This window comes from Xiphophorus hellerii, chromosome 18 (assembly GCF_003331165.1).
Source record: "Xiphophorus hellerii strain 12219 chromosome 18, Xiphophorus_hellerii-4.1, whole genome shotgun sequence".
Classification (NCBI taxonomy): domain Eukaryota; kingdom Metazoa; phylum Chordata; class Actinopteri; order Cyprinodontiformes; family Poeciliidae; genus Xiphophorus; species Xiphophorus hellerii.
The window spans coordinates 30823750-30843204 of NC_045689.1; the positions used below are offsets into that span (position 1 = coordinate 30823750).

At 41.6% G+C, this 19455-nt stretch overlaps 1 protein-coding gene across 4 annotated transcripts in view; it reads left to right on the forward strand.

Annotated features, from left to right (window-relative positions):
• robo1 (roundabout, axon guidance receptor, homolog 1 (Drosophila)) overlaps positions 1–19455 on the forward strand; it is a 362874-nt gene that overhangs the window by 317819 nt on the left and 25600 nt on the right. For all 4 annotated transcript variants that reach the window (XM_032590627.1, XM_032590626.1, XM_032590628.1 and 1 more), the window contains 9 exons: positions 3222–3427; positions 7542–7623; positions 7718–7886; positions 7982–8148; positions 8786–8907; positions 11434–11659; positions 12430–12551; positions 14539–14710; positions 17887–18087. In XM_032590627.1, coding sequence (XP_032446518.1) covers positions 3222–3427; positions 7542–7623; positions 7718–7886; positions 7982–8148; positions 8786–8907; positions 11434–11659; positions 12430–12551; positions 14539–14710; positions 17887–18087 — 1467 coding nt within the window. The remainder of the gene's footprint in view (positions 1–3221; positions 3428–7541; positions 7624–7717; positions 7887–7981; positions 8149–8785; positions 8908–11433; positions 11660–12429; positions 12552–14538; positions 14711–17886; positions 18088–19455) is intronic.

The window sequence follows — 19455 nt, forward strand, 5'->3', positions numbered from 1 at the left end:
ACAGAACTTTGCACCATAACTTGGGGTAATCTGAGTTGGACACACACACACCCATACACACACTAAAAGGAGTTCCAATGCTGCTGGATCAGCTTGAACAAACAAAGCAGATTTAGTTTATTTTTTTTCTTTTCAAATTACTACAAAATTTTGTATTTTATGAAATCCTGAAGTGGAAATCCATACTTTTATTACCCAGCTGTGTGTGTGGGTTTTTTTTTTTTTTTTGGCTGTTAGTGAAAAAACAAGAGACACACCACTGGACAGTTTCATTAAAGACCTTTTCTACACCCAGGAAACCGTGGGAGAGAGTTAATAACACAGAAAGAGAAGTTAATATATCGGATCTATTGGAATTTGAGATAATCTAAAGTTTGTGAGTATAACACTGTTCATCTGTAATATTGTGGTTGTGCTCTAAAGCGTATTACAATCCGTGTTGAGGTTTGTGAGGTTTGGTCTGGCCTGTTCCGAGTGTTCCTGTCAGGAGGTTGAGACTCTCTGGTGCCTTTGCATCCAGACCCATGGCTCACTTTCTTGCTGCTCTGGCTTCGTGCTGGCTAATGTCTCCTTCAGTATTCCATGCTTGGCTTGCTGTTGTCTAACGTCGGGAGACTGCGGCCGTGCGGTGAGGCCTGGGCCGGCCCCTCTAATTACGCAGCTTAGCCAATCGCCGCCGGCCGCGTGGACGAGCCGGGCCTCGGTTCCGCCGGTACCACAGATATCTGGGCAGCCACCACTCTATCTACGACACACCTAGATTCATCCCCTCATTTACCAGAATGTCCCTCCTCATTAAAGGCCTACAATGGAATGCTCTATCTCCTGCTCTCCTGTTTCTCATTCAGTCCTGCTCTCTGGATAATAATAACAGTTATTAAAGTGAGCGGGCCGCTCTGAGGCCAACACTTCTCCGCAGGCAGATCTGGTAATAACAGGTCCTGCTGACAATGTTTTAGTAATTGTACCATCCCTTTTACACAAAAGCGGAGACAAAACAGCCGCAGATTACACCGCAACACATTTCCAAAGATCTATGCACACATAAATACATCATTATATGTTGCTTTACTGTGTTTGCTATTAATTTGAGCTTCCCTCTGTGAATGTAATTTGCAAGTAAATCAGAGAAGTAGACAGCAACGGTCATCAGTAGGGCTATGAATATTAATAATGACAAGAGAGACGGAGGCAACACTACGTGGAAACGTGATGAATCGCACACGGCACAGAGCAAATACAGTGAATGAAATTTATTAAAGTTCCTCCTTTGCGTCTCGTCTTTCTGTGGACTGAAGCGATCCAACTAACAAGGTGCGACAGATTTGATCCTGTAGCTGCGTCTGTAAGCTTTTTACTTTTTAATCAAACATCTTTTAGTTATTTCACACATTTCACTATAAATGAACTATGTACAGATTAAAATATAAATATATATTTTTGCATCAGTGTCACTTCCCTAACCCAGGGGAGATTAGTGCCGAACTGATATTGTCAAGAAATCACTAAAATAGAACCTGACAACTTGAAGTAGATTTAAAGGCAAACACAACATCCCTGATCTAAAAACTTTAAAAAGACATCAAATACAGATAAGTCTGGAAAGACGTACAAAGCCATTTTGTTCTATGCTTTGCTTTGTTCAGAGGGTCTGGACCCTTGGTTATTGAAAAACAATTGATTGCTGGAGGCATTAAATTTTAGCTAATCGTTGTTTCTCGGATTTAATGCACCGCTTCAAGCTTGCCAGAAATTGTGTGCACTGTAAATAACCGTCCTCCACAGTGTTATGACAAGTGCTGAGCTGAACGAGGCGGCTGTTGATGCCGTTGCCAAACTACAGCCAGACATGCAATTCTAAAACAGCTCAGAAAGTCAAAGTCCTCATTGACTACTTGCCCTCCTGATTGGACTGGCTGAAATTTTATTGGAAGAATTCAGCTCAATGGGAGAAATTCCAGATGTAGCACTGAAGGGAGATGAGAATCAAGTGGAATTGCATAAGAAGGCAATGACCTTCCTTTCAACCAGAAAAACGTAAGGAATGTCTGGTTCTGTCAGTCACTCAGCGTAAATCCTAAAGCAAAAAATCAAGATGAACCATGAATACCCCTTTAAAAATAAGCCAAACAATAAAACAAACCCTGCAGTTAATTCATCAGTTTAGAACCATTTAAAAACATTCAAATGTGGCAGGAATAACCAATTCTAATGAATTCAATGTTTCTAAGTGCTCAAGTAGATGTGAACCTGAGCAAAAAGAGAGGCAGAACCACTTCAAGAAACAAGCAAAGAAGTCTACATGACTCCTACTGTAGCATTTGGTAACGTCCTGGATGACACCAGTGAATTATGAATAATTCTGTTGGGAAGAGCGGACCTAAATTCCTCCACGGTGATGTAGAAGACTCTTTGCCTGTTACTGTAAGCACTTGATGGCAGTTGTTGCTGCCAAGGGTGGCATACCCAGCTATTTAAGGGTGATTAGATTTTCACATAAGGCCTGAATGGTTTGAATAGATTTTTTTCTCTGGTTAAAGTCATGAATAAGTAGCAGCATGTTTTATTCATCTTTTTACTGAGGCGATCTGATTAAAATTTGGTTGCGGATTGGAAAAGTTGAATCGCAACAAGCAGGCCAGAAGTGGGCATAGACCTTTTTTTTTTAATTTTTTACATGTAGCTGCCTACTTCCTTTTATTTACATAATTTCTGTTCTCAGAAATCATGTAAGTAAGCTGGGAAGAGTTTCAGCACCATTGCTTTAATAAGTTTATGTGTTCTGATGAGTTTTTAAGCCTTTTTTTAAATTCTTTGTTGTGACCCAGGGGAGGGGGCTTATGCTCTGATGCATACTGCTAGGCTCCTGATTGAAAAGGAAACGAAGCTTTTCATTTTAATTCTCAGCAATTATTTGGCCAGCATCAACGCCTGCTGCTGAATGATAAAAAAAACCCAACAAAAACAACAAAAAACTAAAATTGCTTCCAGTTCTTAAAAATTGAACTTAATTCCTTTCCTACGATCCCCACTGTTTTCCTATTTTTGTGTCGCTGCTCTCTGTTTGTTCAGGTTCCTCTCTCCTCTGCTTTTTGTGTTTGCTTTTTCCCCCCAGCTGGATATAATTGACTGAATCCCAGTTTCCTTTCACCTGGCCATACCACATTAGCAGCTTCCACGGCTTCTCGTAATTGCCCGTTTTCCTTCCTCTCTTCCCCCAGTTGTGTCAGACCGCCCGCCACCAGTTATACGACAGGGGCCCACCAATCAAACGGTGGCTGTGGACGGAACCGTGGTCCTCAGCTGTGTGACATCTGGTAACCCCACACCCACCATCCTGTGGAGGAAGGACGGCGTTTTAGTGTCCACACATGACTCGAGAGTCAAACAGCTGGACACGGGGGCGCTACAAATACGATACGCAAAGGTAAGGCAGCTGGTACAAGGTGACAATTGGGATTTTATGTACGTCTGAAGTGGAAGAAAAATGATACCTTGTTTTCCAAAATTCTATGCGGGATTCCCATCCCCATTCCCTGAGCCGTTACTTTATAGTCCGTAACCAGTTTTAGAACATTCAAAAGACAAACAAAACTCTGGTTATGTCAAAAACAGAACTGAATCCATTTTTGATGTTTTTATGTTTCACTGTTTGTTTGTAGATGTTGTCAACATTATGTTGTGCTATTTTAAATTATTATCACTTCAGTTTTTTAGATGTACTTTTTCACCGCCCATCTAGGGACAAGTGCTGCGAATTAGCTGTTGCTATTGCACTATGACGCAAACATGGGACTGCTGTTTTGTTCAGTTTGTCTATGTCGCTGTATGTCTGTCTGTCCCTATCAAATAAACTTAAAAATGAAAATAAAATAAATAAAACCAGTTTTTGTGAAAAGCTGTTAATCTTTTGGTGTATATCACTGTCTGCAGTGAAAGATTTGCCAAATTTTTCTTGCTCAATAGCTCTACTTGAGTTAAAATGAAAGGAGATGATCTGTCCACATGAGCTATCAAGCCTTGCAACAGTTTCCCAGTTATCGTGTTTCACAAAAAGAGCTAGAATGTTCTAGAACATGTTCGGTTCACGTGCCTCTGAACAGAGTTGTTTTGTCAAGAGCCAACACCCGATTCCACCCGTTATGGAAACCAAACATCAACAGGGGGTAGGCCTGGCACAATAACTAATGTTTCTGGGTGATTAATCTTCCCAGAAGTTATCGCGATAAATGATAATATTGTTGTTTTGAGACAATATGCCAGTAGTATAATGATAATAATAGCGCAATAATGCAAGAATACATTTTTGCAATAAACTTTAAATTTAGTAAACTTTAAATTCTAATGAACATTTAACCCTGGAACTGGAAGACATTTTAAATATCCAAAATAAATAAACAAAATAACAGAAACAAATAATAACATCAATTATTAGCTTAATTTTGTTTCTCAGGAAACAAAATTATGCTTCAAAAAAGGTTTATTTGAGACAAAAACTCCAGGCTCAAGACCTTTATCATTCAGTTTTTGGTACAGAGAAAAACGATAAATCGTGAAATTGGGAATTATTGAGTTAGTTTTAACTTATCATGCAATTAATTTATTTATTGATTATTGTGACAAGCCTAACAGGGGATAACACTGAAGTAGAGCGTAGCAGCAAGATGGCAGATGTGCTTCTGCGGCCGCTGTTAGCCTCCATTTTTGCTGTTTGTTTGACGTCTTGGTTCGAGTTGAAGAACTGGGTACAACACGCCTGACTGGAACCAGACTTGGTGTTCTTCCGGTGAAAATCTGTTTTTAAAAATGTGGAAGCTTACATTAGCATTGGGGATGATATGTGCAGCGTCGAGATGCTAGCTTAGGATTGAAGAGTTTGGCTGAGAAGCTAACTCCTTTCAGCACAAGTTGAACACAACAATATTCTTTTCTAGCGTTCCAGCAGATCATTTTTTGAAGCAAAAATTTACCTCCACTGGGCCCAGATAAGTAGCTTTGTCGCCCATCGCTTTGTTTGAAGACTTTGCTTGTCCATCAAGTTTATGAGCGTACCAGAAACACGCAATAAAGGTTCCACCTTGAGAGAAACAAATGCAATGAATTGTGCTAAAAATTGTATCGTGTTAATTAACTAAAATTAACACATCCCGAGTCCAAGCCCCAAAATAAAAGACTTTTTCCTTTTGGATTACAAAACGTAGCTTTACCCTCACTTGGTTTTTCTATTAGATTTCAAGTTCCATTCCAGGAGGTTTCAAAGTTGTCCATGCTCTCCCCATAATGAGCTTGGCAAACCCCTGCTGGTTGGTAAATAAAGCATGTGTTTCTGCCAGCACCCGGCTCTCAGCAGGCTGTCAGTCAGTTGTCGAGGGTTTGAAACAGAGCCTGTGAAGTTGAACACCGTGCAGCTCCTGTCAGTCAGTCAGCAGCAGCGGGTTCTGTGTGTGTCATCCTGTGTGTGTCCGTATGCTTGGGCTCCACGGCAGAACCCGTGATGCCGAGCGCTCTCGAGCAGAGAGACGAGAATGGGGGGGGGGGCTTGCCAACGTTTCCTCCAGATTGAGGCGTCTGCAGGTCAGGGTTCACGTCAGTTTGCTGTGTTCTGATGAATGCTGGCGTGTCTCGCTGTGACAAGATTGCGGCGTGATTGGGACGCCATTGCAAGGCAGGCAGGAGGCGATGCGTCTGAGCTGAGGCAGAGGAAAAACTCTGCAGGCACTTCACATTAATGAACTTGTCATATCTCCCAGACAACGTTTTAACAAAGATGTTTTTGACACGTTGGGGTAATTTATTTTCTTAATATGGTTTTGTAAGTGTTGTTGTGATCAAATTTTAATAGATTTCCTTCCTGGCAAACCAAAAAATACACACCTCAGGGACATTTAGTGGGGGACATGATTATATTTTATTATTCAAACAATTTGTCTCTGTTTTCCGCAGTTTTGTTTTGCTCAGCGCAGTAGCCTTTAGCAGATTATAAATCACCGACAAAGCAGAGCAGACTTATTTGTCTTGGAGGCTTTCCCTTCAGTTAACAGAGTAGACGTCTTGAAAATGCATCAGTGTGAAAACAGTGTTTTTCACTTTGGTAAATAATATCTGCTTTTGTTTGCGTTATTAGGTTTTTAGCAGAATGGATATACTAGTATATTAGCAATAGCACATTTAGAAACTGATTCAGGGGAAGACCAGAACCACCAAACCTCAAATCAAGCATGAACTGGAAACCACTGGAACTCCAAGTCAACTCTAATCAATCAACCATCAATCTAATGTAGACAAGCCAATTTCCCTTTGAGAGAAAAGCTTATGGTCAGATGAGAAAAAGATCGAGCCATTAGCATGTTTGGAGGTTTCCAGGCAAAAACCTACCAGATATATATCTAATGTGGCTACACAACATGGCACAAATCAGATTTTGTTTAGGGGGTGAAAAGATTGAAATTGGCTCAATATTGAGGCAGAAATGAAAACGTTGGATATGGGCAAAAAACAAAATCGGACCTGGGTAGTGTTCACCTGCAATCACACCTGGCTTTGTCACTGGGAAACAGCCTACCACAAAGCTTCTGGAGTCACCTTCCCAGATCAAGTATTGAAAATACTTGGACAACGCTTAAAATTTGGGTTTGACGAAAGAAATCGGCAATTTAAATGAACGCAACCAGAACAACATGATTGGCTAAACATCAACCCAGAACTTGGCCACAAGCTTTTGGGTGGCTCTGAGGGAATTAGATTATTATTGAAAGTGTCCATTTATTTCAAGAACTTTATCACCAAGTGAAACACATTGATTTACACTCGGAAGAAAGTTTGAAAGCCTTCTCTTCCTTTTCTGTTAAATAATGATTTTCTGCTAACAGGTAATGAAAAGACATTTAAAATTAGAATATTACATCAGACCAATAATATAATCTGATTTACTGTGTAGTCAAAAAATCCACATTGAATTTAAACTTTAAACTCTGCAGATTCCTATTTTTTTAAATTATATTATGAAAACACATGCCAATTTATAAATCAACAGACATTGAGGCTGGTGATGCACTTCGATGAAATTCAGACTGAATCTGTAGTTTTCAATTAAAATGTAAATAAACTTTATTACTAATACTTTCATGGTGCACATTGGCTCAGAAAGGATCAGCTTTTAGGCTTAACTTCTAATCATCCGTGTGATCAGGGTAAAACCACAGCACTAATTGTCACCACATCAGTTGTTCAGAGCAGCAGTTGGTTTTACTTCTTAGAACAAAGTGTTGTGACGGAGAAAAAGCCATTAGTATGTAATTCTGTGAATATATTTTCCATTTGACTAAGTGTTTCGCCATTTGACCTATCCAGCTGCTTTCCCCCAGTTTTGCCTTAAAAGAGACGACACCCAGATCATCAGGCAGTTGCAGCTGCCTGTGGCAGCTTTTATTTAGATATTTATAAGCAGAAGGGTGAAAGTTGTCGTGAAGGGGGTAGCGACGGTTGGGCTCATTTAAATAATTTTCATTTAACCAAATATCCTTCCCCTTCTTTTCTTCCAGCTTGGTGACACCGGTACCTACACCTGCATCGCCTCCACTCCCAGTGGAGAGGCTTCATGGAAAGCCTATTTGGAAGTTCAAGGTAAAATAAAATCATGACAGCGAGGAAATATGTTGTGTTTTAAAATCATTGGAAGTTACGTAAATGCTTCCTTTCGTTTCTGTTCTGCCCTCAGAATTTGGATCCCCCGTCCAGCCAAACAGACCGACTGACCCAAACCTGATACCTAGCGCTCCGTCAAAACCCGAGGTCACAGACGTTTCCCGGACCTCCATCACCTTATCCTGGAGACCCAACCTCAATTCTGGAGCCACACCCACTTCCTACATCATAGAGGCCTTCAGGTGAAGATCATCGGCCATTTTACGCACAAACCGATTTCTGTGGGACTTTTATTGAATCTTGTTCGATTGAAATGACCTCCCTTGTGTGTTGACAGCCATGCGTCCGGCAGCAGCTGGCAGACCTTGGCAGAGCATGTGAAAACAGAGTCGTTTGTGCTGAAGGGCCTGAAGCCCAGCGCAGTCTACCTCTTCCTAGTGCGAGCAGCCAATGCCTACGGACTCAGTGATCCCAGTTCCATCTCGGACGCAGTGAAAACGCAAGGTGAGAACTTCCTTCTTCCTACCCAGAATCACAATTGGGTCTTTTTGGCAAAGTTTTTGTGCACAAACAAGGAATTTGACTTTGATTTTACGCCTTCACACCGTTTAGATATTGAGAATAATAATATAAATCAGGATTCCCACCAGAAAACTTGCTAAGGGGCGCTAGGGCAGTCATCCAGTGGCACACCATGTTCTTGAATTAAAAAAAAATGTTTAGGCTCTGAGTCTGCATGGATTCGGCGTCTTGGGAGACCAGAAACGATCATTTTTGAAATCGGGTTTCAAAGTGCACAGCTTTCAGAACGCCAGCCTCACGTTTCCGTGTGGCCATTGTAGCGGCTATTTTTAAACGATGACATCAAAGCTCCATTCCTCTCACAAATCTTTAACATGGCGCCATTTTGTGATATTTTTTTTTTGTGTCATTCTGTGGCAGTGTTGCGTCGCCACCGATTGGCCCGACATACCGACTACATCACTTTTTGTGGTGCTGCGTCCTGTCTTGTGGTTGCACAATTTTTCATAATCGTCTACAAAATGTTACCATGCCCAACAGGGCTGTGCTGTACTCTCTGTCTGTAAATCTGATCATAATTTTCAGCTAATTCCACTTCCGTTGTGCTTTTCCCACACAGACATTCCTCCCACCAGTCAGGGCGTGGACCATCGACAGATCCAAAGAGAACTTGCAGATGTGGTCATCCACCTTCACAACCCCACCATCCTCTCGTCGTCCTCCGTCAGGGTGCAGTGGACGGTGAGTGGCGGCTTTCCGCAGTAAAACTTTCACCAGCAGCTGTTTTTTTTTTTCCTCGAACATTTGCAACCAGAATGGATTTGACATCTGGTCTCTGAAGGCTCCCAGGTGATCCTGATATACTCACTTTGTCAAGCAGCTTAGCTGAGCTAATCATACGAGTCCCCCCTTGTAGAAAACAAACTGCAGAAAGCATTTTGCAAAAGATCCCGGTGTTCATCTGGCATCTGCCTGAAGAAGAATCTGCAGCATTTTGTTGTTTTTTTTCCCCCCACTCCAGCTACACCAAACCTCTGAGCTCAGTCGTCTTGTAGCACAGAGCAGCAGTGGTGTAGCGTGCCAGTCCGGTCAGATTGGAAACATTTGACTGTTAAAACAATACGACTAAGAGAAAAGAGATGGCAGCCCCATGCCTTTAGGTGGAAATGGCTCCCAGATGTGGAACCGGATAGGCAGTGAACTACAGCTGGGAGTGTATGGTGGCGTTTCTGCGCCACTACCAAACTGAATATGAGGTACTAATGGGCTTCTGTTACCGATCACACGCACAATATCACGAAACCTCCCCAGAGTAGACATTAACCTGCTGGATGAGTCGCCTAATGGTCAAAACGCTCTTCTCTCTTGACAAAAAAAGGCCACCCCTGCTACCCTACATAGGTGTTATGAAGTGCCACCATGAGTGATGAACGCAGCTGAGGAAAACGTGAAAATGACTCTGACATGTCAAGACTGATTTAAAACATCACTACCTCTGGTTACTTTGTCTCTCTGGAATGTTCCAGAGAAACACATGTCACGAGGAGGCCTGACGTTGTCGTTAAGTGACACGATTTCCCTTTGCTTTGCGGTGGTACGTTTATTCCCGTTGGGCAATTTCTTGGTTTTTACATTTTCCTTTGCCGCAGTTTTCCGGCTAATGAAGACCACCTGAGCTGGCTGCATTTTCTTTTTTCATACAGCAGGGATAAAGAAATCGGTAAAATCTGTACAAGCTTCCCTTCCAAAGGAACCCTTAGGGATATTATCGCTCTAGTTAGTGGTTTGTTTTCATGAATTCTGCTGTGAAAATTTATTACACGTTGATTACAGTAACAAAACAATCTGGCCTAATTTTGCTTTTATGCTTTTTTATGCTACGCCGGATGCAGCTGAATATTTTTGCAGCGTCAACACCTCGTGTTCCCTGGATGGATTCTCCCCCAATGTTTGACTTCGGCAGGCATTAGAGAGCAGGACAGGATGAGACACGCTGCTCCGAGAGTCTGGGCTCTATTTAACCAGCTCCAGACTTGAAGGAACCTTTGGCCAATGACCTCATTGTGCGGTTTGCACAAATCACTGCTGCTCCAAATGGCGCATAGACACAGTCAAAAAAGAGGAATCTGGATAAACAGACGGGTGATGTGATGAATTAGTATCCCAGTTCATCCTCTGCCTGGTCTATAGTTGCACAGATTCCTATTTATTCTGCGATGCCATTTTTTAAATTCTGGCATAATTCTAACGCTAAACTTTCCCACAATTTGCAGCACTAGGACAACAAACTTTTATGTATTTTGTGGAGCTTTTATGCGACAGACGAGCAAAAGTTATGCGTTCATGTTAAGTGGAACAGAAGGTTTTCATTTTGACTTATTTTTTATTTCGCAAATGGAAATGTGTAACGCTTGGGCGTTCATATGGATTCAGGAGGAGTCAATGGTCATTGACTCACATGGGTTGTAGAATTTCATGTTGTTGGAATCACAGCTGCAGGTGGAAACGCCCCAAAAAATAGAATAATTCAATAAATGAGCCACAAACACGTTTTTTTCCTTTACCACAGTGTGTATTGACTGAGTTATTGTAACTTCAGCACATACAGAAAGATGATTCCAAGCTCTAAACAACAGTAACTGCTCTAAACCATCGACAATAACAAATAACAGATGAAAAATAAACAAATTTACTGTAAGATTTCAGTATGACTTCTTTTCCAAAACCCAATAATAAGCTCAGTCAATAGATGGGCTGTGTGATGAATTGATTTTATTCAGTGTAGGATTTAACATGATGCTAATATTAGGGATACACCGACATGAAAATTTGGGTCGATATAAATATCTGATATTAATATTACTGTTCGCCCGATAACTGATACCGATCCTGCACCACATAACTATCACTGTCTGTCACATGACCAACCCCCAGAAATAAAACGGCAAGTAGGTGGAAATAAATATTGTTGGACCGGTTCTATTTGACAGATACCGATATGTTAGAAAAGGACTAATATCGGTCAACACAGACACCTGGTTGACATAATCAATGCCTGATTCCAAAGGCATTTCACTGTGCAAGATTTCGAATAAATGCAGGTCAAAACATTTCAGGTTTTTATTCACGAGAAATATAGAAACCATGTATCATTTTTCCTCCCACCTCACAATAATGCACTGCTTTGTGCTGGTCTACCATATAAGGTTCACAATTTGACAAAAATCAACCTGTGCAAACAACTCCATCTTGGTTTTCTTCATTCAGGTGGAGCAGCAGTCCCAGTACGTCCAGGGCTACAAGGTGATGTACAGGCCAGAGGGCCAGCAGAGGAGCGAATGGGCCGTGTTCGAGGTCCGGACCCCCGGAGAGGACAGCGCCGTCGTGACACAGCTGCGGAAGGGCGTCACGTACGAATTCAAAGTCCGCCCCTTCTTCAACGAGTTCCAGGGAACAGACAGCGACGTTAAAGCTGGCAAGACCCTGGACGAAGGTGGGGGGGAATGTCTTCATGCCAATGTTTTAGTGTTTTTTTCCCCTCTATGTCTACACCGTTTCATACGAACAGCTTGCATGTTTGAAAGCATATCGCATCTGTTCAGGCAGGCAGTGAGTGGTGGCAGCCCCCCCGCCCCCCTCCCTGATCAACCCACAAACCCCCCTTCATGCATGCTTGTGTTGTACTAATTTTTCATTGGGTGTGGTTGTAGCAGTCTCTTGAGGTTTTGGTTAAAACCCAACTGCAAATTTTCATATGTCGCTAACATTTCAAGAGAAGCGGAAGTGTTTACTAGAAGGGGTGCGTGTGTGCGGGGGTGGGTGTGTGTTTGTGCGTGTGTGTGTGTGTATTGCATGAGTGGGCGTGTTTTGATCTCATTCTGCTTTTTCAGTCTTTGTTCTGGCTTTTGTTGATAATTGTGTTTGGAGCTCTAAGCCTCATTTCTTTTTCTCCTCATAAGCAGGAAAAAAAACCAGCTCTGCATTTTAAGTTGAAGATTTTGTTTGACCACAAATTTTATTCATACACCACAATTTAGTCCATCATCATCATCATCATCACCCCCTGTTTGTTTGGAGTAAACATTTCTGAGAACACGTTTTTAGATAAAGCATTGTAATTTTTCTGATTAGTCATTTGTTCTCACATCCGCCTTGCTCTCACTCGGAAGTAAATCCCGAAAACTGAGTAGCATGTGTGAGTAAGTGCATTCAGAAGAACTATGTACAAATGTTATTTTTTCTTCTTTTGTGTTTCCCCAAAAGCCCCCAGCGCCCCCCCTCGTAAGGTAACAGTGACGGAGAGCGGGAGCAACGGGACTGCTGTTGTCGTCTCCTGGCAACCCCCTCCAGAAGAGGAGCAGAACGGGGTGGTGCAGGAGTACAAGGTAACACACACATACACACATCCACTCTCAAATAAATACAGCAAGCATCTCTCAGGTCTGAGCAAATGGGACTTGTTCTGCTGAAACATAATAGAGATGCAGACATGGCTGCAGACTGAGCAGACAAAAGAGAAAGGTAATGTAATTCCTGCTGGAGGTGTACCTTTGTGCTCCCATCAGGGCCTCTTCTCCTCTGTGTGCTGAAAGAGTAGAAAAAAGGTATGAAATTAAACTCTGGGGAGTGGATGGTAATGCTTTGGAAACAGTGCCATCTGGTGGAGGTTTGAGAATCTTACAGTTTGTTGCGTTTCAAGTGGTGGAATTTAGGAAAAATCTGTCATTTCCATCCCAGTAATAATGTTTTTTTCTGTTCACACTGAGCTCCCAGTCAGGAGAAAAGTTTCATCTGTTTTTTATTTATTTTTGTGGGGATAGAAAGAGTCAATGGTGTGGAGTAGCTATCATTTTTCAAAATTAAAAGCAAATATTTTAGGAACAAAATAGTAACAATAAACTCAATAACTCTGAACGACATTTAATTGTTCAAAAAATGTAACCAGATCAATACCTGCAGTTAAAATGTGCACATAAATAAATGAAAAATGCACATTTGTCTAAAGTAAACGATGCTATTTACTAGTTATTTATCTAGCTTTGTTTCGTTCTGCTTCCAGGCACAGAAGTGAAGGCTAACTCTTTTTTTTTTCTTCTTTTTAGCCACTTACTACAATTTAAATCTATAAATGTCTGCATTTTTCTCTTCATCTGTTTCTGGTTGCTTTATTTAGGTCAGGGATGTCAAACACATTTTTATTTGGAGCAACAAGGACATTCAAAATTTTTTTACACAATAAAAACATAATACAGTAAACCAGTTATGAAGCAGCAACAAACATTACATTTTGTCAAATGCCATCAACCTAATAAACATCAGTTGTCCAATTGTAAACAGGTGGGTTTTTATCCTTGATTTAATAGAACTCAGTGTTTCAACTGTTTTGCAGTTTTCTGGAAGTTTGTTCCAGATTTGTGGTGCACAGAAGCTGAATGCTGCTTCTCCATGTTTGATTCTGGTTCTGTGGATGCAGAGCAGAACCAGAACCAACAGACCTGAGTGGTCAGGAAGGTTGATACAATTTATAATAATAATATCAGTATTGTTATATTGCACCGCTTTTTTCAGAGAGTTTCACATAAATAGCATAAAAGTATAAAAAAAGAAAAATAAAGCAATAACATAAGTGAATACAAAACAAAAAAAAGATGCAGTTAGTAAATCTTTAAGAACATGGCCACTAAATTCTAGCACTATGATATGAACATATAGGGCATTTAATATTTTTGATATTTTAATTCAAAGTTATAACATCTGTTTAACAACTCTAGGAACTCGTACATTATGCAGTGGAACTCCCTTTTTTTATTGGAAAACCCTTTTGGGTCCCCAGGCACACACTGTTCAGTTTAATTTTCCAGGTAAATTTTTTTTCTTGTTATTAACTTTGGAGTAATTTCATGCTTTTTAAATCCAGCTCCATACCCCCCCCCCCCCCCCCCCCTACCCCCCCACCCCTCACCCACCCACCACACACACACACACACACACACACACACCCTGCTCATTACTGAGCCAGGTCCCCAGTGCCCACTGCCACTCACAGACAGAATGTGCTGAGCCTCTGTACTTCCATTGCACACACATGCACCTGAATATATTACATATTTACAAAAAGCACACTGAAAGATGTGAGAATATTAGCACAGTAAATAAAGCAGAATGTCAGTTTCAGATCTAATATTGAGGTAAATATCTTCTACTTATTGGCAGCGGCTCTTAACTCTGCTGAAGCTGGGTTATTTTTACTGGGCCCCATTTCTTGCCTTACTGGTGTAATCCTATACCCACTGTGTGCCAACATGGTGTCAACATTTCAATCAAAGGCTCATAACAGTGCGTTTGAATTAATCCTCGTCTCTGTGGCGGCAGATCTGGTGTTTGGGGAATGAGAGCAAGTATAACATCAACCGGACAGTTGACGGGTCAACGCTTTCCGTGGTCATCCCCAGTCTGACCCCTGGGATCCGCTACAGCGTCGAGGTTGCAGCCAGCACCAGCGCCGGTCCCGGGGTCAAGAGTGAAACCACTTTCTTTCAGTTTGGTGAGTAGTGGACAAAGCCACGCCTTTTTCTGTCTGCATTCTCATAAATTACATTGTGGAAAATTAGAAAATTGCATAAAAGTGTGATATTTGTGGAAACAGGTGGGAGGTCCTCTCCAACTTTCAAACTGTGCCTTATTAAAATTCACTGTCTCGAAAAATTTGAATGTCACATCAGACCAATAAAAAGAAGGATGTTTTAAGCACAAAGGTCAGGCTACATTTGTAGCCCATGTCTAGTATTTGTCTGCGTCTGGAATGAATTATTCATGACAATCTTCTCAAGGCTGTTGTTTTCCCTGTTGCACCTTTCTCTAACCAAATTTCTTCCTTCCACTAAATGTTCTGTGCTTGAAAACAGAACTCTGAACAATCAGCTTCTTTAGTAATGGTTGAAGCACTGTAGAAAAAGAAATAATTTAAGTTGACAAAATAAAATTTACCATTTTTTAGAGGTTAGGTAAATCAAACATGACATATGAAGCTTAAAAATGTTTTTGGTCATATACCTTAATATACCCAGGTATTTTATACCTAGGTCTTAAATACAAATAATGGTCCTTAAAAATCCTTAAAATCTTACACTTAGCTTACTGACACAAGTGGATTATCTCAGTTCTTAAAAAAAGAAGTCAAAATTGCCTCAAAACCATACAAAATAGGAATTTGACCTCAAATGTTTGATCTGTGCATCTATAGTTACCTGAGATTCCTTGGAAGTGAATCAAGCCCAATCACTTAACAAACAATTATAGCATTAACCCATCCATTTTAAATGAAGAGCTTTCAGTATCATGACCTTATGCCAACTAAACAGACATCTTTGTAACTCCCTTTCTTGTAGCAGAATGTTGTGAGACATGCTCAGGCCTCTACCCCCTTTCCTTTTCATGCTTAGTGCAGATGCTTGAAGACTGTAATTTGGGTGAGTTCTCTCACACAAACGGCATCAAACTTGCCATAGAGAAGTTTGAGTGACAACGAGGTGGCTCTGCAGTCTTTTTTTGTGTGTTGTGTTAAATGTTTTTAGTTACGTTAGCTAATTAGCAGAGCGTCGCATAGCTCCCTCAGCAGAAAAGCTAGCAGCCGCGCCCTTCTCCATTCTCCATTCTGGTTTTAAAGATGTTTTTGCCTCTGCTCAACTTCAAACAGCAAACATGACCAATATAAACTTCAAGTGTCGTTTTTTTGGCCAGATAGACCAAACATTTTCAGGGAATTTTGTTACTATTTATGTTTGAGCTGCATAGCTAGCTTGTTAATTGAGTAAGATGAGGGGAAAAAAAGAAGCAGAGACAGCACCATTGGCCTCTGCTCAGCTTCCAACAGCAAAGACGACAATGCAACCGGCTTGAAACTTTTTGGACCATCGTTTTTGGCCAAATTGACCAAACATTTTTGGGTAATTTGGCCACTGTTTATTTTTGAGCCGCTTAGTTAACTTGCTAATGAGTAAGGGGGGGGGGGGGGGGGGGGGGAACAGCACCATAAAGCAGCAAGCGAAAGAGAGAGAGAGACCAGGAGAGGAAAAATGGCTCCATCTGGTTTTAAATGTGTGATTGAGTGGGCCAGGATGGGAATGAAGAAGCATTCCCTGTGACGGATACAATTTATCTCACTTGAAGAGTTCCTGTGGTGATTGTTGCCATGTACCAACACCGAAGTGGAACAATGCGCCTCGGGGACCAGCGCTTCACCCAAACGCATTTGTCACACTCTCAGGCTTGCACGCGTCATCCTAAGCCCAGATACCTGTACAATCCCTCGTGGGCTGCTTAGTCACATTGGCACGCTCTGCTCCCTCAAACAGAGTCACAAATTGAGAAGCCAGGCAGCAAAAAACAGACATAGACTCAGCAGCTGAGACAAATGAAGAGATAGGGTACGGTAAAGGCAATGCGTTGGGTCTTTGTTGGGCTTTTAGCGATCCTTCAAAAGAATGGCTACTGAGTAAAAGACTTCACTCTGAAAAACAAAAGGATAAAGTAACAAGAGCATAAAAGAAAGGAAAACCCAAATGCCAGAGAGTGGGGCCAGTCAGAGAAGCCTTTCATGTAGCAGACATGGGGGAGAAGCAGAGACAGATGAGAAAAACAGATCAAGAAGAAGCAGGTTGTAGCGAGCAGCTGTGCAGACGGCGTCGCTACAGCGCGTTTCACAGCTTCGAGGCATTCGACGCCTCAGTTTTTCACAGTTGTGCCTCTGTTTGCTAATTATTGCGGTGTCTGTATTTGAGGGTGATCTTTCTTGATTTGTTTATCTGTTTAGGAAATCACCGTCGCTTGGTGTAAATGATGCCTCGTGGTGTTTTTCTAACTGGTTCCATCACCAGGCTCCACTCACCTGGCTTGTGTTGACTGGGATTTGCAACACAAGCCAGATTTACGCTCACCTGCTGGGAGAAAAAATAATCTCCTCTATCAAGATACACAAATTAAAGTCTTGGGGGGGAGAGGGGATCCTTAAGATTCCTTTTGAAAAACGTAGAGCTTTAAATTAGACAAGGTCTTATCATAAACTGTTTTCAGCATCTTTTAATAATGATAACCATGAATACAAATTCAAATGCTGTGTGTATTTCAGAGAAGAAGAGAGTTACTAATTGCTAATGCTGGGTTAGATGTTTGAAGCCAAGAACGACAATTTTCCTGAGTATAGAGTGTAAAACAGTGGCTTCAGAGAGTTATACACACACACACACACACACACACATATATATATATATATATGTATATATATATATATATATATATATAATATACAGTATATATATATGCATATATATAAATGTATATAAAGGATGTGTCTTTATGTGGACATAAAGACACATAAAGACAAAGGATGAGTCTTTATGTGGACATAAAGACACATCCTGACCAAGTTACAAAAGTTTCAAGTTGTTTTTTTTTGGTACACCTGAAATGTCTTTAGTTTTCCAAGTCATTTAGTGTGTCATAAATGTTCAGCCTGGACTCTTCCAACCAGCTGAAATTGTCTGATGTTGGTAACGGCCCAGTTTCTCTGTTCATTCCTACATTTTTATTCATTTCTTTTTCATGCCTTTCCTTTAGCATAAATCTCATTTCATGTTTACCATAAAAACCATTCGTACGCTGATCAAACAGCCCCTCTGAAACATCCTGCTCACGTCTCTTCTGATCCTGCCCCGCTTCCAGATTCATCTGGGCGGATGACCGAGACCGTGAACCAGGAGAACCCGCTCTCCCAGCAGATCTCTGATGTGGTCAAGCAGCCTGCCTTTATCGCAGGAATTGGAGCAGCATGTTGGATCATCCTCATGGTCTTCAGTATCTGGTTATACCGGCACCGAAAGAAAAGGAACGGCCTCTCCAGCAGCTATGCAGGCATACGCAAAGGTAGGCACAGGCAGATGACGGCACACGCTTAAAATTTAAGGCTGGGGACTAGAAAATGTTGGTGATAAAGCATTGTCTGCTAAATATCCATGTAATCGTCTACTTGTTTGTTGTTTTCATCCTCAACGCTGCCAACTTCTCCTGTCTTCTGTCACAAGAAGTTGTATTTGTAGACTGCGCAGAGTGATATCTTATAGACTCTTTAGGAGGCAACATCAGCACCCACTGAGAGTACAGCATGAAGATGTGTTTTCATGAGTCTGTCATGCTCGTTCTGTGAGAGTGTCGAGTGTGTTTTCAGTCAAGCACATTTTCAGATCCAAAAACTCCCATTTCTTTTCTTTTTTTCCCTTCCCTGCAACTCCCATCTGACTGTGTTGGGAAAATAGTGAATGTTTGTGCTCTAATCTCTGTTTATCAAGGACATCCTGACATTTTCACATGCTTTCAGCAGACGGGCCTTCGGATAAGGAAGTGGACATGCTGCAAGAGATTTATGCTACTTATCTTTCTGGAAGATACACAACTGGCTCTGTCTTTTCTCTGTTAAGTTGTTACCTGATTTAAGTCAAAGTGACAGAGTTCACGACATGCCTGGCCTCGGCTCACGGCAGCTCAAGCAGAAAGACAGTCATTAGCCGTTCTATCTTAGTCTCAATTATGTGTGAGCTAGCTTAATGTGTTGCCTTGGGCTGTGCAGCTGCTTGCTACTGTTAGCGCTGCCTTCTTCAACCTCAGTCCTTGGCTCAGGTTTAGTGCCGAATGCCAAGGTTAGAGGAGATCCACCTTTCAACCTTGATGCACAAACAATAGACTAATCTCAGACTGCCACGCAGAAACCCACGTCTTCAACCTGCCGCTTCAATGGTTGACGGAAAATGTCAAGTGAGATCCGCTTCAGCGAAGATTTCCCAAACTTTCATTCACACGTACAGACACTTGTGTGGGCTGTAGCAGTTAGAACCGCCGTGTTTTTGCTCATGTCTATGTGAGCAGCGTGCCTGACCGCATGTCACTGCGGTCAGGCATGAAAGGCAAATGGCGTGCGGAATGACGTTCCCCTTTGTCCGTCTGCGATTCTATATGTTGATGTTTACTCAAATAAAGAAAGAAATAGCTCTTCAGGCACGCTCCCCCCTCTCGCCATCCCCCGCCCTCCGTGTCTCCTCGTGCACCCTGACCACAAAAGGCCACAGTCTTTGTTAGAATGGGTAACCAAGAATGTTTTCAAAGACTATAATTGCAACCACATGAATCAACAACGTGCAGTTAGGGTGAAAAAAGTTGAATTGGGAAGTGCGCGCCTGTGGGAGTGGTGGTATTTGTAACACATTAAGCGTAGATTAAACTAGTCATGGAAAAAAAATG